This window comes from Neopsephotus bourkii, unplaced genomic scaffold, assembly GCF_033783945.1.
Source record: "Neopsephotus bourkii isolate Nb327-2 ecotype Australia unplaced genomic scaffold, CSIRO-AGI_Nbou_v1 NB_1767, whole genome shotgun sequence".
Taxonomy (NCBI): domain Eukaryota; kingdom Metazoa; phylum Chordata; class Aves; order Psittaciformes; family Psittacidae; genus Neopsephotus; species Neopsephotus bourkii.
This window is the reverse complement of record NW_026902241.1, coordinates 5,944,396-5,957,572: the sequence shown is the minus strand read 5'-3', so window position 1 is coordinate 5,957,572 and position 13,177 is coordinate 5,944,396. Positions and strand designations below refer to the sequence as shown.

General features: G+C 38.0%; 1 protein-coding gene across 9 annotated transcripts in view; it reads right to left on the bottom strand.

The window, feature by feature from the left end:
• MAP3K4 (mitogen-activated protein kinase kinase kinase 4) overlaps window positions 1–13,177 on the bottom strand; it is a 72,491-nt gene that overhangs the window by 28,636 nt on the left and 30,678 nt on the right. For 7 of the 9 annotated variants that reach the window (XR_009729289.1, XM_061378623.1, XM_061378627.1 and 4 more), the window contains exons 5-13: window positions 11,864–12,010; window positions 9,150–9,307; window positions 8,632–8,748; window positions 8,109–8,208; window positions 7,936–8,019; window positions 6,221–6,487; window positions 4,478–4,627; window positions 3,293–3,454; window positions 1,041–1,174 (exon numbers count right to left, since the gene is read on the bottom strand). Coding sequence is in view for 8 of the 9 variants with exons in the window: in XM_061378623.1 (XP_061234607.1) it covers window positions 1,041–1,174; window positions 3,293–3,454; window positions 4,478–4,627; window positions 6,221–6,487; window positions 7,936–8,019; window positions 8,109–8,208; window positions 8,632–8,748; window positions 9,150–9,307; window positions 11,864–12,010 (1,319 nt within the window). In the remaining variant the exon portion in view is untranslated. The remainder of the gene's footprint in view (window positions 1–1,040; window positions 1,175–3,292; window positions 3,455–4,477; window positions 4,628–6,220; window positions 6,488–7,935; window positions 8,020–8,108; window positions 8,209–8,631; window positions 8,749–9,149; window positions 9,308–11,863; window positions 12,011–13,177) is intronic. The other 2 variants (XM_061378625.1, XM_061378630.1) reach the window with 2 other exon arrangements.

The following is a 13,177-nucleotide window of genomic DNA, read 5'->3' as shown; positions in this document are numbered from 1 at the left end:
GCCCTTTAAGTTTGTTTTGGTTGGGCTTTTGTTTGTTTGTTTCCTTTTGTGTTTTGAAGATTAACACACCACCCTAACTAGCCTATCCACTTCAGGCTATCCACTCTTTCCACCTTCCAGCAAGCAGAACAAACCACCTCCAGGACAGATCGATTAGCCCTATACTTTAAGAAAACAAAATTGTCACTGATACATAAACTGCTAGCACAGATCAAGATAAGGTATCTATTTTAATGCAAAAGAATTCTATTTAATTTCTGATATAGCAGCTGCAAAACCACCTAAATAAATGAAGCAAGTAATGGTATCATTTTGCTTGAACCAGTTTCCCAGTTCCTCTGTTTACATCCTCAAAGTGATGTAAGATTATAACTTTTTTCATTAGTGCCCAGGAGTGGTTTCGTAGCACCAGCTGCAAGCAGTTTGAGAGATCACTGGACACAACACTACTGACAACAGACAGAAAGTACTTGAGATTACAATAAAACAAAATCCACAAATCCATCCATTACTGCAATCATGAAACTGAAGAGTTTTCACCTGAGTGGAAATACTTCTACCTCGTCTGCAGGCCATACTTAGGATGCTTTTAGAAAGGACTAATAGAAGGACTTCTACAGGAGGCTAAAGCTTCCATATGCACATTGCCACAACTGGCATGGAATGCTCTGCAGAATACCCAGAGATTTACTGTTCCATATTCTGCAGTCTTTATTGACTCCCGACCACACAGCACTTTTGTTCCAACCTAATGACCCTTACCTAATGTCTTTTAGTTGTCTGGGTCTAGCAATCTCCACTTTTTCCTCCCCTTTTCTGTCAGCTAGCATAAGGCAAAATGTTCCGCATTCTTCCGCTAAGCAGCTGGAGTTTTCACTTGGCTTTATGCATTTACTATTCAAATTACTTTCAAAATTTAAGAGCCATAAGAATCAATAGTTCAGAAGAACTTTTAAACAATAAAACATTATTCACCGTGTGAGAAAGCCTCCATGGTATTTAAACACAAACTGCTATGGTAGTAACAAGTTGGCTGTTACCTGGGTCGAGTGCCTCGGCCACTCTCACATTTTGTTAGCACATAATTCATCCATTTTCTGGCAAAGCTGATATATCTGTCTCCAATTTTCTGCCTGAATTCTCCAGACATCAGGCGAACAACTTCTTTATGGTACTGTAAGAAACTAAAGATTACTTTTCACATATTAATAATAAGAACAGGAATATCATCTGCAATATACACTGGAGTATTTGCAGTCTACCTAAATTCTATAGTAAAGTAACCGTCACATCCTAAACAAAATCATTTTATGCAAGTAGTCGCATATTTATAGAAAAAAAAAAAGCTCAATTCTACAATTAGAGATTGAACTGCAAAGCAGCATCTATTTTTAGTTATGCTGCAGGTAGTATTATGGGATTAAAAAGCTGTATGCCTGCATTTATAAAATTAAACAGAAATGCCAGCTATTTTGTTTTGGTTTTTTTTTTAAAGACTAACCTTAGAAGCATACTGGAGTATAATTCAGTCTTAAAAAACATTTTTACAAAGCTCACAGGAATCAAATAGCAAACCTGTATACAAAAGCAACATGAACATGGCATTTTCTCATCAGCACTTGTAAGGCAGGCACTCAAAAGCTATACGCAGCACACCAACGAATCACCGTGAGCTTTTTACGAATGGCTCATTTACAATACTATGCTATCCTATGCTGAAAAAACAGTAAGAAGCCAAGTTATGCATTACAATCAATATCAAAAGATACTTCTGATTTCACTTAATACACTGCCAACTAGCAGAACTTACATGATTACAGCTGAAATCGTTAAGTTCTTAAAGTTTTTGAAAGTTCCAGGCATTGCTAATTGGAGTCTGCATTTAATAGAGCTCTTTGTTCTTTTACAATCATTTTCCCATAAGATTTCTGCACCAACATATACTTTATATGATGTTCTGCTAGAATTGAGAGCTCCCAGTTGACTGGAAGTTAGTAAATGTGTGATGCCCATCTATAAGGAGGGCTGGAAGGAGGACGCAGGGAACTACAGGCCTGTCAGGCTGATTTCGATGCCAGGTAAGAACAGATCACCTTGAGTGCCATCATGTGGCACGTACAGGACAATGAAGTGATCAGACCCAGTCAGCATGGGTTTGTGAAAGGCAGGTCCTGACTGACTAACCTTATCCCCATCCACGACAAGGTGACCCACTTAGTGGATGAGGGAAAGGCTGTGGAGGCTGTCTTCTGAGACTTTAGTAAAGCCTTTGACACTGTTTCCCACAGCATTCTGATGAAGAAACTGGCTGTCCAAGTCTTGGATGGGTGTACTGTTTGTTGGATAAATAACTGGCTGGATGAACAAGCCCAAACAGTGGTGGTGAATGGAGTTAAATCCCGTCAAAAGCAGTGTTCCCCAGGGACTCAGTACTGGGGCCAGTTCTGTTTAATATATTACTCAATGATTTGAACAAGGGGATTGAGTGCACCCTATGTAAGTTCATAGATGACACCAAGTTGGGTGGAACTGTTGACATTCTTAAGGGTAGGAAAGGTCTACAGGGGGATCTGGACAGGCTGGATCAATGGGCAGACACCAACTGTATGAAGTCCAACAAGGTTCAGTGCCAGGTCCTGCATTTTGGTCACAAAGGCCACAGTGTTTGCCTGTACTGGGCACTGGTGAGGCCACACCTGGAATACTGTGTTCAGTTTTGGGCCCCTTACTACAAGAAACGTATTGAGGTGCTAAAGTAGCTCCAGAAAAGGGCAACAAAGGTGGTGAAGGGTCTGGAACATAAGTCCTGTGAGAAGTGGATAAGAGAACTGGGGTTGTTCAACCTGCAGAAAAGGAAGCTCAGGGGAGAACCTTTTGCACTCTATAACGACCTGAAAGGAAGTTGTAGTAAAGCGGGGGATGGTCTCTCTTCCCATTTAATAAGCAAGACAAGAGGAAATGGCCTCCAGTTGCACCAGGGAAGATTTAGATTGGATATTAGGAAAAATTTCTTCACTGTAAGGGTTCTCAAGCACTGGCACAGGCTGCCCAGGAGGTATTTAAAAGACATGTAGATGTGGTGTTTAGGGACATGGCTTAGTGGTGGACTTGGCAATGTTAGTTTAATGTTTGGACTCCATGGTCTTAAATACTTTTTCTAACCTTAATGATCCTATGAATTCTTCTTATTCCCACAGAGTTACAGTTACCTTATTTGCACCAATATAAAACCAGAAATTTCAACTGGTTCTTACCAAAAGTAAAAGGTGTCATTAACATTTGGCTTCCTTACCTCAAACCCAAAATTATAACCCTGAATCATGGCTTCCCTGTAGTATTGCTGCAGAGTGGCAGATTCAGATTCATCAACTTCAGCATCAAACTCGGATGTGAACATGTGATCAACTCTATCAATGGCACTGCTTATCTTACTGCATAGCTGTAATGCATCACTCTGAGTAACAACAATAAAAAGAGATGGGTGAAGCATTAAATTAGTGTTTATATTCTTTCTACAGTTGACAAGACTACGGCAAACACAAATCTAACAATTACATTACCTTAAATGGAAATGTACTTTAATGCCATTACAACTCATTCAGTCTTCGGAAAAAAGAAAGTTTCTAGCACTTGCATTAAGCAAGTCTTACAATTAACTGAAGCAATATAATTTTGTTTGCTTGAATGAGATTAACTTTAAAAAGGAAGACAGCAGGAGGAGACAGGGATGACACAAATAAAGACACTCAACCAAAACCAGACAGACGAGAAATGAGTTTTACTCTCTATAAGATGACCAAGCCTTTGGTTGTACTTTCAACCTGGTATGCGTGCAGAGCTTCTACTGAACTCAGGGGGAAATGCAGTGACTTGCCATTGCAACTTCAACCTAACAAATCTTTGCTTTTTTTGGTCCACTAAAAAAAAAAAGAAAAACACAAAACAAAAAAACAAAACAGAAAAAAATACCAAAACCAAAGGAAAAAAAACCACAAAACACAACACACACACACACAAAAAAAAAAAAAATCACAAAAAAAAAAAAACAGAAGGCAAAAAACCCCACAAAACCAAAACACACCAAAGAGTGGGAAAAAAAAAAAAGTTGTTTCTTGCATATCACTGATAGAATTCTTGCAGATTTTGACAGAATTCGTTTTTATGAAATCAACTCTTCCTTTTAATTCAATAGTGCTCTCATAGAAAGATGTATTCATTCTGTTGCTGTTATTATTTCTCTTGCATTATGGACTAGCGTCCCACTTACCCAGTGCAAAAATGATTACATCAATATTGCTCAAAAATACACTTGGCAATCGGTTTGCAAAAGCACAATGAAAATTGTACTGACAGTAAAGTCCATAGGGGTTGCATAAATTACAGTTGCAGAATATGTCATTAGCTCTGCAATCAAGTCTCCTTACACATATTTACTTATCGGTGAGCAAAGTACCATCAATTTTGATTGAGATATTACCTTTAGCTGCTGTAGAGCTTTGGCAATGATTGGTTGGCTGGATGTCTGTTCCTGGTGCAGAGATATGAGCCCTTCAATAGACTGCTGGAAAGCTTTTCTCTGACTCACAAGGTGGGCAGATTGAATGACTACAAGGAGGAGGTTATTAACCTAGGAATACAAGATATCATTAGTTCTTATAGTTACACATGAAGAAGCAAAATCTAAGCAAAATAATTATATATTTCTCAGAGCAGATGGAGGTAACAGCCATTCTTAAATAAACAGGTTTTTTATCCAAGTAATGTTCAGGACACTTCAGGACAAAAAACGACGACTGAACAAGGAAAGTCACAGATTAACACACAGTATTTGCTCACATTTTAAAAATTATTAAAATGTAAGAATTTGTTTTGGAAAGTAGAGCTCTGATATTGCAGAAGTCTGTAACAGTACACAGTCACAGTCTTTGCTGTGGCACTGTGAGTCACATAGTAAGTTCTGTTGATTTCAAACTACAGACAATCCATCTGCAACAAGCTACTCACAAAACAAGACTTACTTCATCCTGATTTTCAGTACCTCACCCCCAAAGAATATTTTCATGCTCAAAATTCTTTAAATGCTGATGGGATACTTTTATGAGTATTTTGTAAATAACATCTTACACTTTCTCTATTTAGCAATCAAAACCTGTTTTATTAAAAAACACGGGACACCATCTTTCTGAGAGACTTTTTACTTCCTAACCTTTCAAAATTAAGATTAAAAAACTTAATAAACAGTGTTATACAAATACAAACACATTCACACACTGTTTTACATGCACTTACATATGTCAGATAGAGTACCATTTGCAAGATAAATTTCATCTTTTGTTGTTTCCATTTTCTGAATGAAATACTGACTTCAAAAGAAGTCCAGTGAAATTCTAAGCACTTAATCAAGGGCTATTTTTCTTATTGTTCAGTCTGGACAATAAACAAAAAGTAACACGCACATTAAAAACACCAGTATGGGCAGGAGTGACCTTTTCAACTGCCTATAATTGCTAGAGCTCTCTAAATGACAGAGGCCAGGCACAGTGACATGGAAAATTACTCTGCTCATGGACAGTAGAACCCACTTATGGTAGGGATTCAAGGAAGTGCATGACATACCAAAAAGAAAATTCACTTAGCGTAATGTAAGGATATAAGATCAGAAGAGGCAGGGAGCTGCAGCTGGCTCAGTTGCTAAAGCATAGCAGAACTGCTGGTAGGGAACCCCTATTAGTTTGCTATGAGGGAAAGTATGACTGGAAATATTTCTTCGTGCATAATCACTGAACATCCAGTAGCTTCCACAGAAATTTAACTTTAAATGTCACAATTCATTCAAGATCAAAAGTAACTGGTCTCAGCGTGTGGAAAGCACACAACCACCACACGCTCTCAGAGACTGGTGACTTCTTAATACACAGTTTTCAAGACTCATGCACACTTTTAATCTTGAAGCACCAACTAGATATTTAAAGTATCTCTTTATTGTAAAAGCCCAACCCTGAAAAATGTACATTGTAGAAATAAATGTTAAAATCCACTGAATTTAATCTTGCATTAACACCCCTTACAAATCAATCCTATCCTTGAATTTAACTTATTACCTATAAAACACATGCCTCACTCGAATTAGCATGGATAAACTGAAAGACAAGCATTCATATAGAAGTGTGAGGATCATGTAAACAGGGGAAAAAAAATCCCCAAAACTAACAAAACTCACCTGCATGGTGCGTAGGGTATCAATAGTTTCTACATGTGGCACAACTTTGACTGGTTGACCTTCCCATGCACTCCAGCTGTCATCTAATTCATGCTCTTTACCACTGTGTTTGGTCATTAGTAAATAGGCCTCATACGCAAGCTCATCTGAATCCTTTGAGCAATCCTTCCCAGCAGCTGCATTGAGGAGCTGCAAAATCACAGATTTTTCCCCTGCAATATTATTTGGTACAAATACTTGTAAACTCTCAAGTCCAGGGATCTGTACCTGTAGAAAAAATAAAAACATTATAAACAAGTGAATCTCACTGTCTTCTATGATACATATAACAGATAAAATATTCTATGGCATCTCATTTAAGCAACAGGGAGAGTTTCCATTTTAAACACCTGTGCAGTATATATACTAACCCAATACATTCAGCTATTTTTGCACTAAAAGTCAAAATGCATGTAAGAAATTATTGGTCATAAAACCTGCTAGGTCACCAACTTTCAATGATACCTTTCTTTGCACCTTCAATTGATCCTTCTACATATTCTTCTAAAGGAAGCTTGCTAGAAAGAGGTCTGATTTCATATACATATATATACATACACACACATATTTTAAAAAGTAACTTAGTCAACACTAATATAAGAGTTCTGATGCACACATTTTTATGACTGAAATATTAAAAGAAGAAAAATTCCTTCAGGATCTTTAATAATCTATATAGCATTTCCCAGTGGCCACAAAAGATTAAGAGTAAGCAAAAAATATTACTAAAAAAGTATCAGTTATTCTTTTATTATTCATGTAAGAGAGATTAGTTAAGTCCAATAAGAGTGTTCTCTTTTAAAAAAAATACTACTCAAAATTATATTACTTATTACGATTATACTACTTACAATACTATTTAAAAACTTCTACATTATATCTGTCATTTATCTGTCAGTAACCAAGTCAGACATCAGAATCAGACTGTGAAAACAGTAAAATGGTTGGTACCTGTGATTTGACATGAGGTAACTGACTATAGTGGAGTTTAATTCTCTCTTTTTCAGAGTCTGATGTCACCATGCAATGATGAAACACTGCACTCGATGTTTTTACCATTGGGCAGCCATAGTTTACAATGAAAACCATTCGGGTTTCAAGTTAGGTCAATGTAAAAACTAGACTGTTATTACTGAAAGCTAAAATCGTCCCAAAACTAATGAGCATCTGAGTTTAAAGCCTGTCAAAAAAATTAAACTCCCTACATGATATTATATACCTCCAGTATGATACTGTTGCTTTACAAAAGCACACAGAACACAGGTCCATAGTCTTAGATGATCTTCTTAAACATGTCTATTTCCTGATGTACCTCTTTACCTTACAAACTTTAAAGTGCTTATGTTTCACAACACTCTCTACACTAAGGGTTATTTCTCCCCTCTCACAAATTAATAAGTACTATTGAAGCAAAAAGTCTTTTCCTAAATCACAAGGATAATCTTTGGAAAGAAAAGGAATTAGACACTGATTTCCAGAAATACAGACTAGTGTTCTCACTCACACAAACGCAGGTATAGAAAATAATTAGACTACCACAATTCAACATTAAATACAATATTTTAAATACTGAGTTATAGATGCAACATTAAAAAATTGCAAGTAGGCCAATAAATATCCTTTGACATTTTGCTTTCTATCTCCACTCTACTTCCACGCCTCTAAACTGAATTTACCTTTACATATTCTTTTGTTTTTAGAACTTTCAGAAGATCTCGCACAGGGGCTGACAATGCAAATTCTGCTGCTATTTCAAGGTCCTACAAACAATGACAAAAGAAAAGAATATGCTTTCAGACTACATTTCCTTAAAGCATACAAATAAGATGAAACTCTACTGTTAACTTACCTTCCTCAGCATTTTAGCAAAGCCGAGGGCTTTGGAGGCCCTTTCTCTAGCTTCATGAAACAGCTCTTTGAGTGCTCGGCTGGTCTCTATAACAGACCTCCTGAAACATTGGTACGAATGAAGTGACAATGTTTTAATAAATCATATTGCATTTATATAGGTATTAGAAAATAAGAATTATTTACATATGTGTCAGTAGAAAGAACATAGAAATGTAAATATTTACAAACAGCTGACCAAAATAAATTTAACTTGCACAGGCACATTTTTGATAAGGGTATGTAAAGTGAATTTAAAGACTGCTACATAAACAATCTCTCATACTCTGAACTAAAAAGAAGGTTACTAAGCTTCAAACAAGATGATGGTCATTACCACTGCATACAGACATATCAGCAATAAAAGTCTACAGAGTCTTGCATTTACAAAGTTTTTATTCTTAGAAATAAAACACAGCTATGTACCTGTCAGGGGTACAGAAACATGAGTGTGTTTGTTATTATTAAGCTGAAGGGCTTAATACCTGATTTCATCTGATGCAGTACTGTCATCGGCACTGGCCCAAAATTCATCACAACTGTCTTGTAGTCCAGAATCTAAAAACATTCCTGTAGATTTCAGCAGCATTCCTGCAATATCACTGTAGCAACAGAAATGGTGGAACTTCAGTCTTATTCAGGTAGCATGGCACCTTAAACTTCTTCCTACTCTGTCCAACGCAAGAGAGCCACGTTGCCAAGTCCGCCTGCAGAAACAAGCAGCATCTTGGGGGCCCTCAGTAGTTACTCTACATGCACAGGGCTAACAAGAACAGACTTTTCCATAGAAGCAGTCACACCTGTTACAGCTAGAGTAAGAGCAATCTGCACTTGTGCATCCTATAGCTACAGTCATAGTGTAATAATCCATAAATTCACAAAAGCTATCAGCTGCTTATTGAAGCCTTCAGAAGTCCAACCTGGGAAACCTGAGCAAGCGCTGACTTGAATATCTGTGTGGTACAAATCAACACCACAAGCGGAATAATTAAATAAAACCTACCAGAACAATTTTCCAGCTTGAGCTTCACCTCCTCTTATATAAGGAGTTATTTCTTTGGTGAAATTCCATTCTTCCTCCAACAGATTTTTTAAACTATGAGAAGCCTGAGGTAACTGCTGTAGCATTTGGATCCAGCTTCGCATATAGTCAAAGTAAACCTGTACATTGAAAGAGATAATTTCAACAGAAATAGTTACAATATGTAACTAATGATTACAACTTCTCAGATCAACAACCTCAGTATTATACATTTTGTAGAAAATATTTCCACATTTTTCATTTGCTGTGACTGAAAATCAGATACATGCTTCCACAAAAAAGGGGCAATTTACGGCTTAGGAAGTAGAAAGTGCTACTGAAGTATTTAGTACTACGTCTCCCCAAAACTTCTCTGAAAATATTGAGTATCACCACATTGCTTGCTGTGCTGCTACTCAACATTGTGTCAGTAAGTACCTACAGTGGCCAGAGTTTTTAAAGCTGAACTACGGTATCTAAATCTTTTATTACCTGGATTACTCCAAAAGATTTTATCTGTACATATCCTCCTGGATAAAGGTAAGTGTAGTCAACAAGTTTCTCAGGTTCTACTTTACACCTTGCATTCCTTTACATCAAGTCTTATCCCTCACTTCTATTTATTATTGTTTTAATCCAAGATAAAGTTAAGTACAATTCTTCTTAAAACACCCACCCTTCAAGATCAGCTGTAATTTCTTTAATAACCTGCAATACAAAGCAACATCCCTCCTTAGAAACGGTTAAGGCACTTCCTACTGGTTTTAGGTATCTTCAGACCACACTGTAATAATGTCAAGATCATAAAATCATGGGCAAGGACACCTTCCACTACACCAGGTTGCTCAAAGCCCCATCCAACCTATCTTTGAACATTTCCAGGGATAGGGAAACCACAGCTTCTCTAGGCAACTTGTTACAGTGCCTCACCACCCTCACAGTAAGTAACTTTCCCCTAACTTCCAATCTAAATCTCCCCTCTTTCAGTTTAAAGCCATCACTCCTATCTCTACACTCCTGATAGAGTCCCTCCCCCATCTTTCAACAACAGATAGTATCAATAGCTGGAAAGCAGTGCTGGAGGACCTGGGGGTCCCGGTAGACAAGTCAACTATGAACAATGTGCCCTTGCTTTTGTGGGGAGCATCATGAAAAGCATAGCCAGCAGGTTGAGGAAGGTTATCCCCCAACTCTTTTCTGCCCTGGTGAAGCTGCATCTGGAGTAGTGTGTTCAGTTCTGGGCTCCTTGTCTCTCTAAGAGAGACAAAGAACTACTGGAGAGGGTCCAGCAGAGGGCTACAAAGATGATTAGGGGACTGGAGGATCTCTCCTCTGAGAAAGTCTCGGCCTGTCTAGCCTAGAGGAAGAGAAGGCTCAGGGGAAATATGATCAATGTGCCTAAGTACCTGAATGGAGGGTGTCAAAGGGATGGGGCCAGACTTTTTGGTGGTGCCAGGTGACAAGAGGCAACAGGCATCAACTAAACCCTAGGAAGTTCCACTTGAAGATGGGGAAGAACCATTGGGGTGACTGAGCATTGGAAAAGGTTATCCAGAGAGGTTGTGGAGTCTCCTTTCTGGGAGATAATAAAGAGCCATCTGGACAGAGTTCTGACTAATGGGTTCAGCAGAGCCCTATCAAGATGATTAACAGATTGAGGCATCTCGCATATGGTGAAAAGCTAAGAGCTGGGCCTGTTTACCCTGGAGAAGAGACAAAGGGGATCTTAATGTATACAAGTACCTTCAGGTGGGTATCAAGAGGATGGGGCCAGACTATTCAGTGGTGCCCAGTGATAGCATAAGGGGCAACAGACACAAACTGAAATACAGGATCTTCCATCTGAATATGAGAAAGAACTTCTTCCCTTTGAGGGCTGCAGTGAACTGGAACAGGCTGCCCAGGGAGGTCGTGGAGTCTCCCCAGGAGATACTCAAACCCGCCTAGATGCAATCCTATGCAACCTGCTTTAGGTGAACCTGCTTTAGCAGGGGGTTGGACTAGATGATCTCCAGAGGTCCCTTCCAAGCCCAACCATTCCGTGACTCTGTGAACAGCTCTGCTGAGAAAACACTAGGTACTGAGGTGTAACTTTTGTCATCTCCCTCCACCTCCCAGAATACTGACGACAAAGCTCAAACAACTCACAATGAATAAAAACCAGTCACATCCAAGAGAACAGAATTTAAACTGAATTTACTAAAGAATATTTAATTTAATACCTTTCAGAGGCCAAGTGTTAGTCTTGAAAATACTTCTTTGTGTTTTAACTTATAGGAGTATGAACGCACATTAGAAGGAAGGTATCATTAATGGATGAATGCAACAGCAAGATATCAAGACATGATGTTAGTCAAATAAGTGTATTTATTTTTTATATTTAATACCAAAAGGTTACTAAATGTTTAGTTTAAATGTATGGAATTTACAGTTCTAGATATGAATCATTTTATCGTAAATACACACAATTTACAAGTATTCTGTACCACAGTACAGTAAATAAAAATCAATATTGCTAAAACCACTGCTAAAAAGGCAATGGCTACTGTGTTACAAGTCCATTAAAATAGTAAAATTATGTTAAAGTAGCACAAGAGCAAAAAATTAGCAAGACTTACAACAGGGACAGCATTAGCAGCATTCAGGTTAATAACACTTACTAGGTCACCAAATATCTTCTCCTTTTTGAAGCTTACCATTAACATCTTATGTAGGTCCTCTTCAAAAGAGTCAATGTTGCAATCAGTCTTTTGTAAGTCATCTAATACCTCCTGTAACATAAACTGGTAATATTGCTTCATTAACAGGCCACCCTTCAGAACCTCTTTACACTCTCTCACTAGCTGCAAAAGAAAAACCCGAAAACAGCCATCAGTCAAGACATTAAGAGATCCAGCAACACAGGATCGTAAGGATTACAAGAGCTACTACTAGAACATGGATGAGATGGCTAAAAAGCAGCTAGTGAGAAAGGATGGGAGAAAAAGCACACTGTAGGAAGAACATAATCTGTGCTGGTTTTCTTTCCGCGAGTATACTTTTTCTCGCAAATCACTTTTTTTTTTTTTTTTCATAGAATTGACTTGCTAACAATGCAAAAATTTAACCTCACCCTGGAAAAGCTGAGTATCAAGACTTGCATGCCGGATACATTCAAACAGTACTGCTACGCATTTCAAATGGTACCAAAATGTAAGAGATACTCGAAGGTCTCAGTGCCCTAAATTACACCCACTAGGTCAATCACTATAGAAATCAAACTGCACTGTTCTATATGCATATAAATTACAGTTCAATGGATTGGGTTCATTCAGCCTACAGAAGAAAACATGCAAGAGGAATTAATCACAGTTTTCCAATGCCTACTGAGTAGCAGCTACAGAGAAAGCGGGGGTACTCCTTTCACAAGGATGCACAGTAGCCCGAGTAGAGGCAACAGTACAAGCTGCTTCAGGGAAATTGTCTGGATACAAGAAAAAAAAAATGCTTTACTGGGAGAAAAAACAAATGCTGGAGCAGACTGGCTGGAAAAGCAGTGAAATCTCTCGCTCACTTAAAAGTATTCATGACCTGGCCTACCAAGGCCCTGGATAACTCAGTATGAGGCCCAGCTTCTTCAGGTTTGGACCAGAGTATATCCAACCCAGAATTCTCTGTAATTCTGTAATACTTTGTGAACGTGCAAAACAAAACAGACCCACAGACTCTGTTTCAAGCCTGCTCAAGATTTTAGGAATTACAATTCTTCAGGAAACAAATAGACTTATTTGTGAAATATCCTCCACAGCTCTTTTGCCTGTTCAGAAATGTTGCGTGGGACAGCAAGCATTTGCTGAGTTGAATTCACTTTTATAATGTAATTACCAAAAAAGTACACACCATCAAAACAGTCTGTAACAAACAACATTGTTTTCCAGGAAGAAAGTGTCATTTTTACTTATATCAAAGTCTATGCAGAGAATATAAAACGTAAGGGGGAAAAAAAAGCCCCAGTCTCTGTTCTCCCAGCT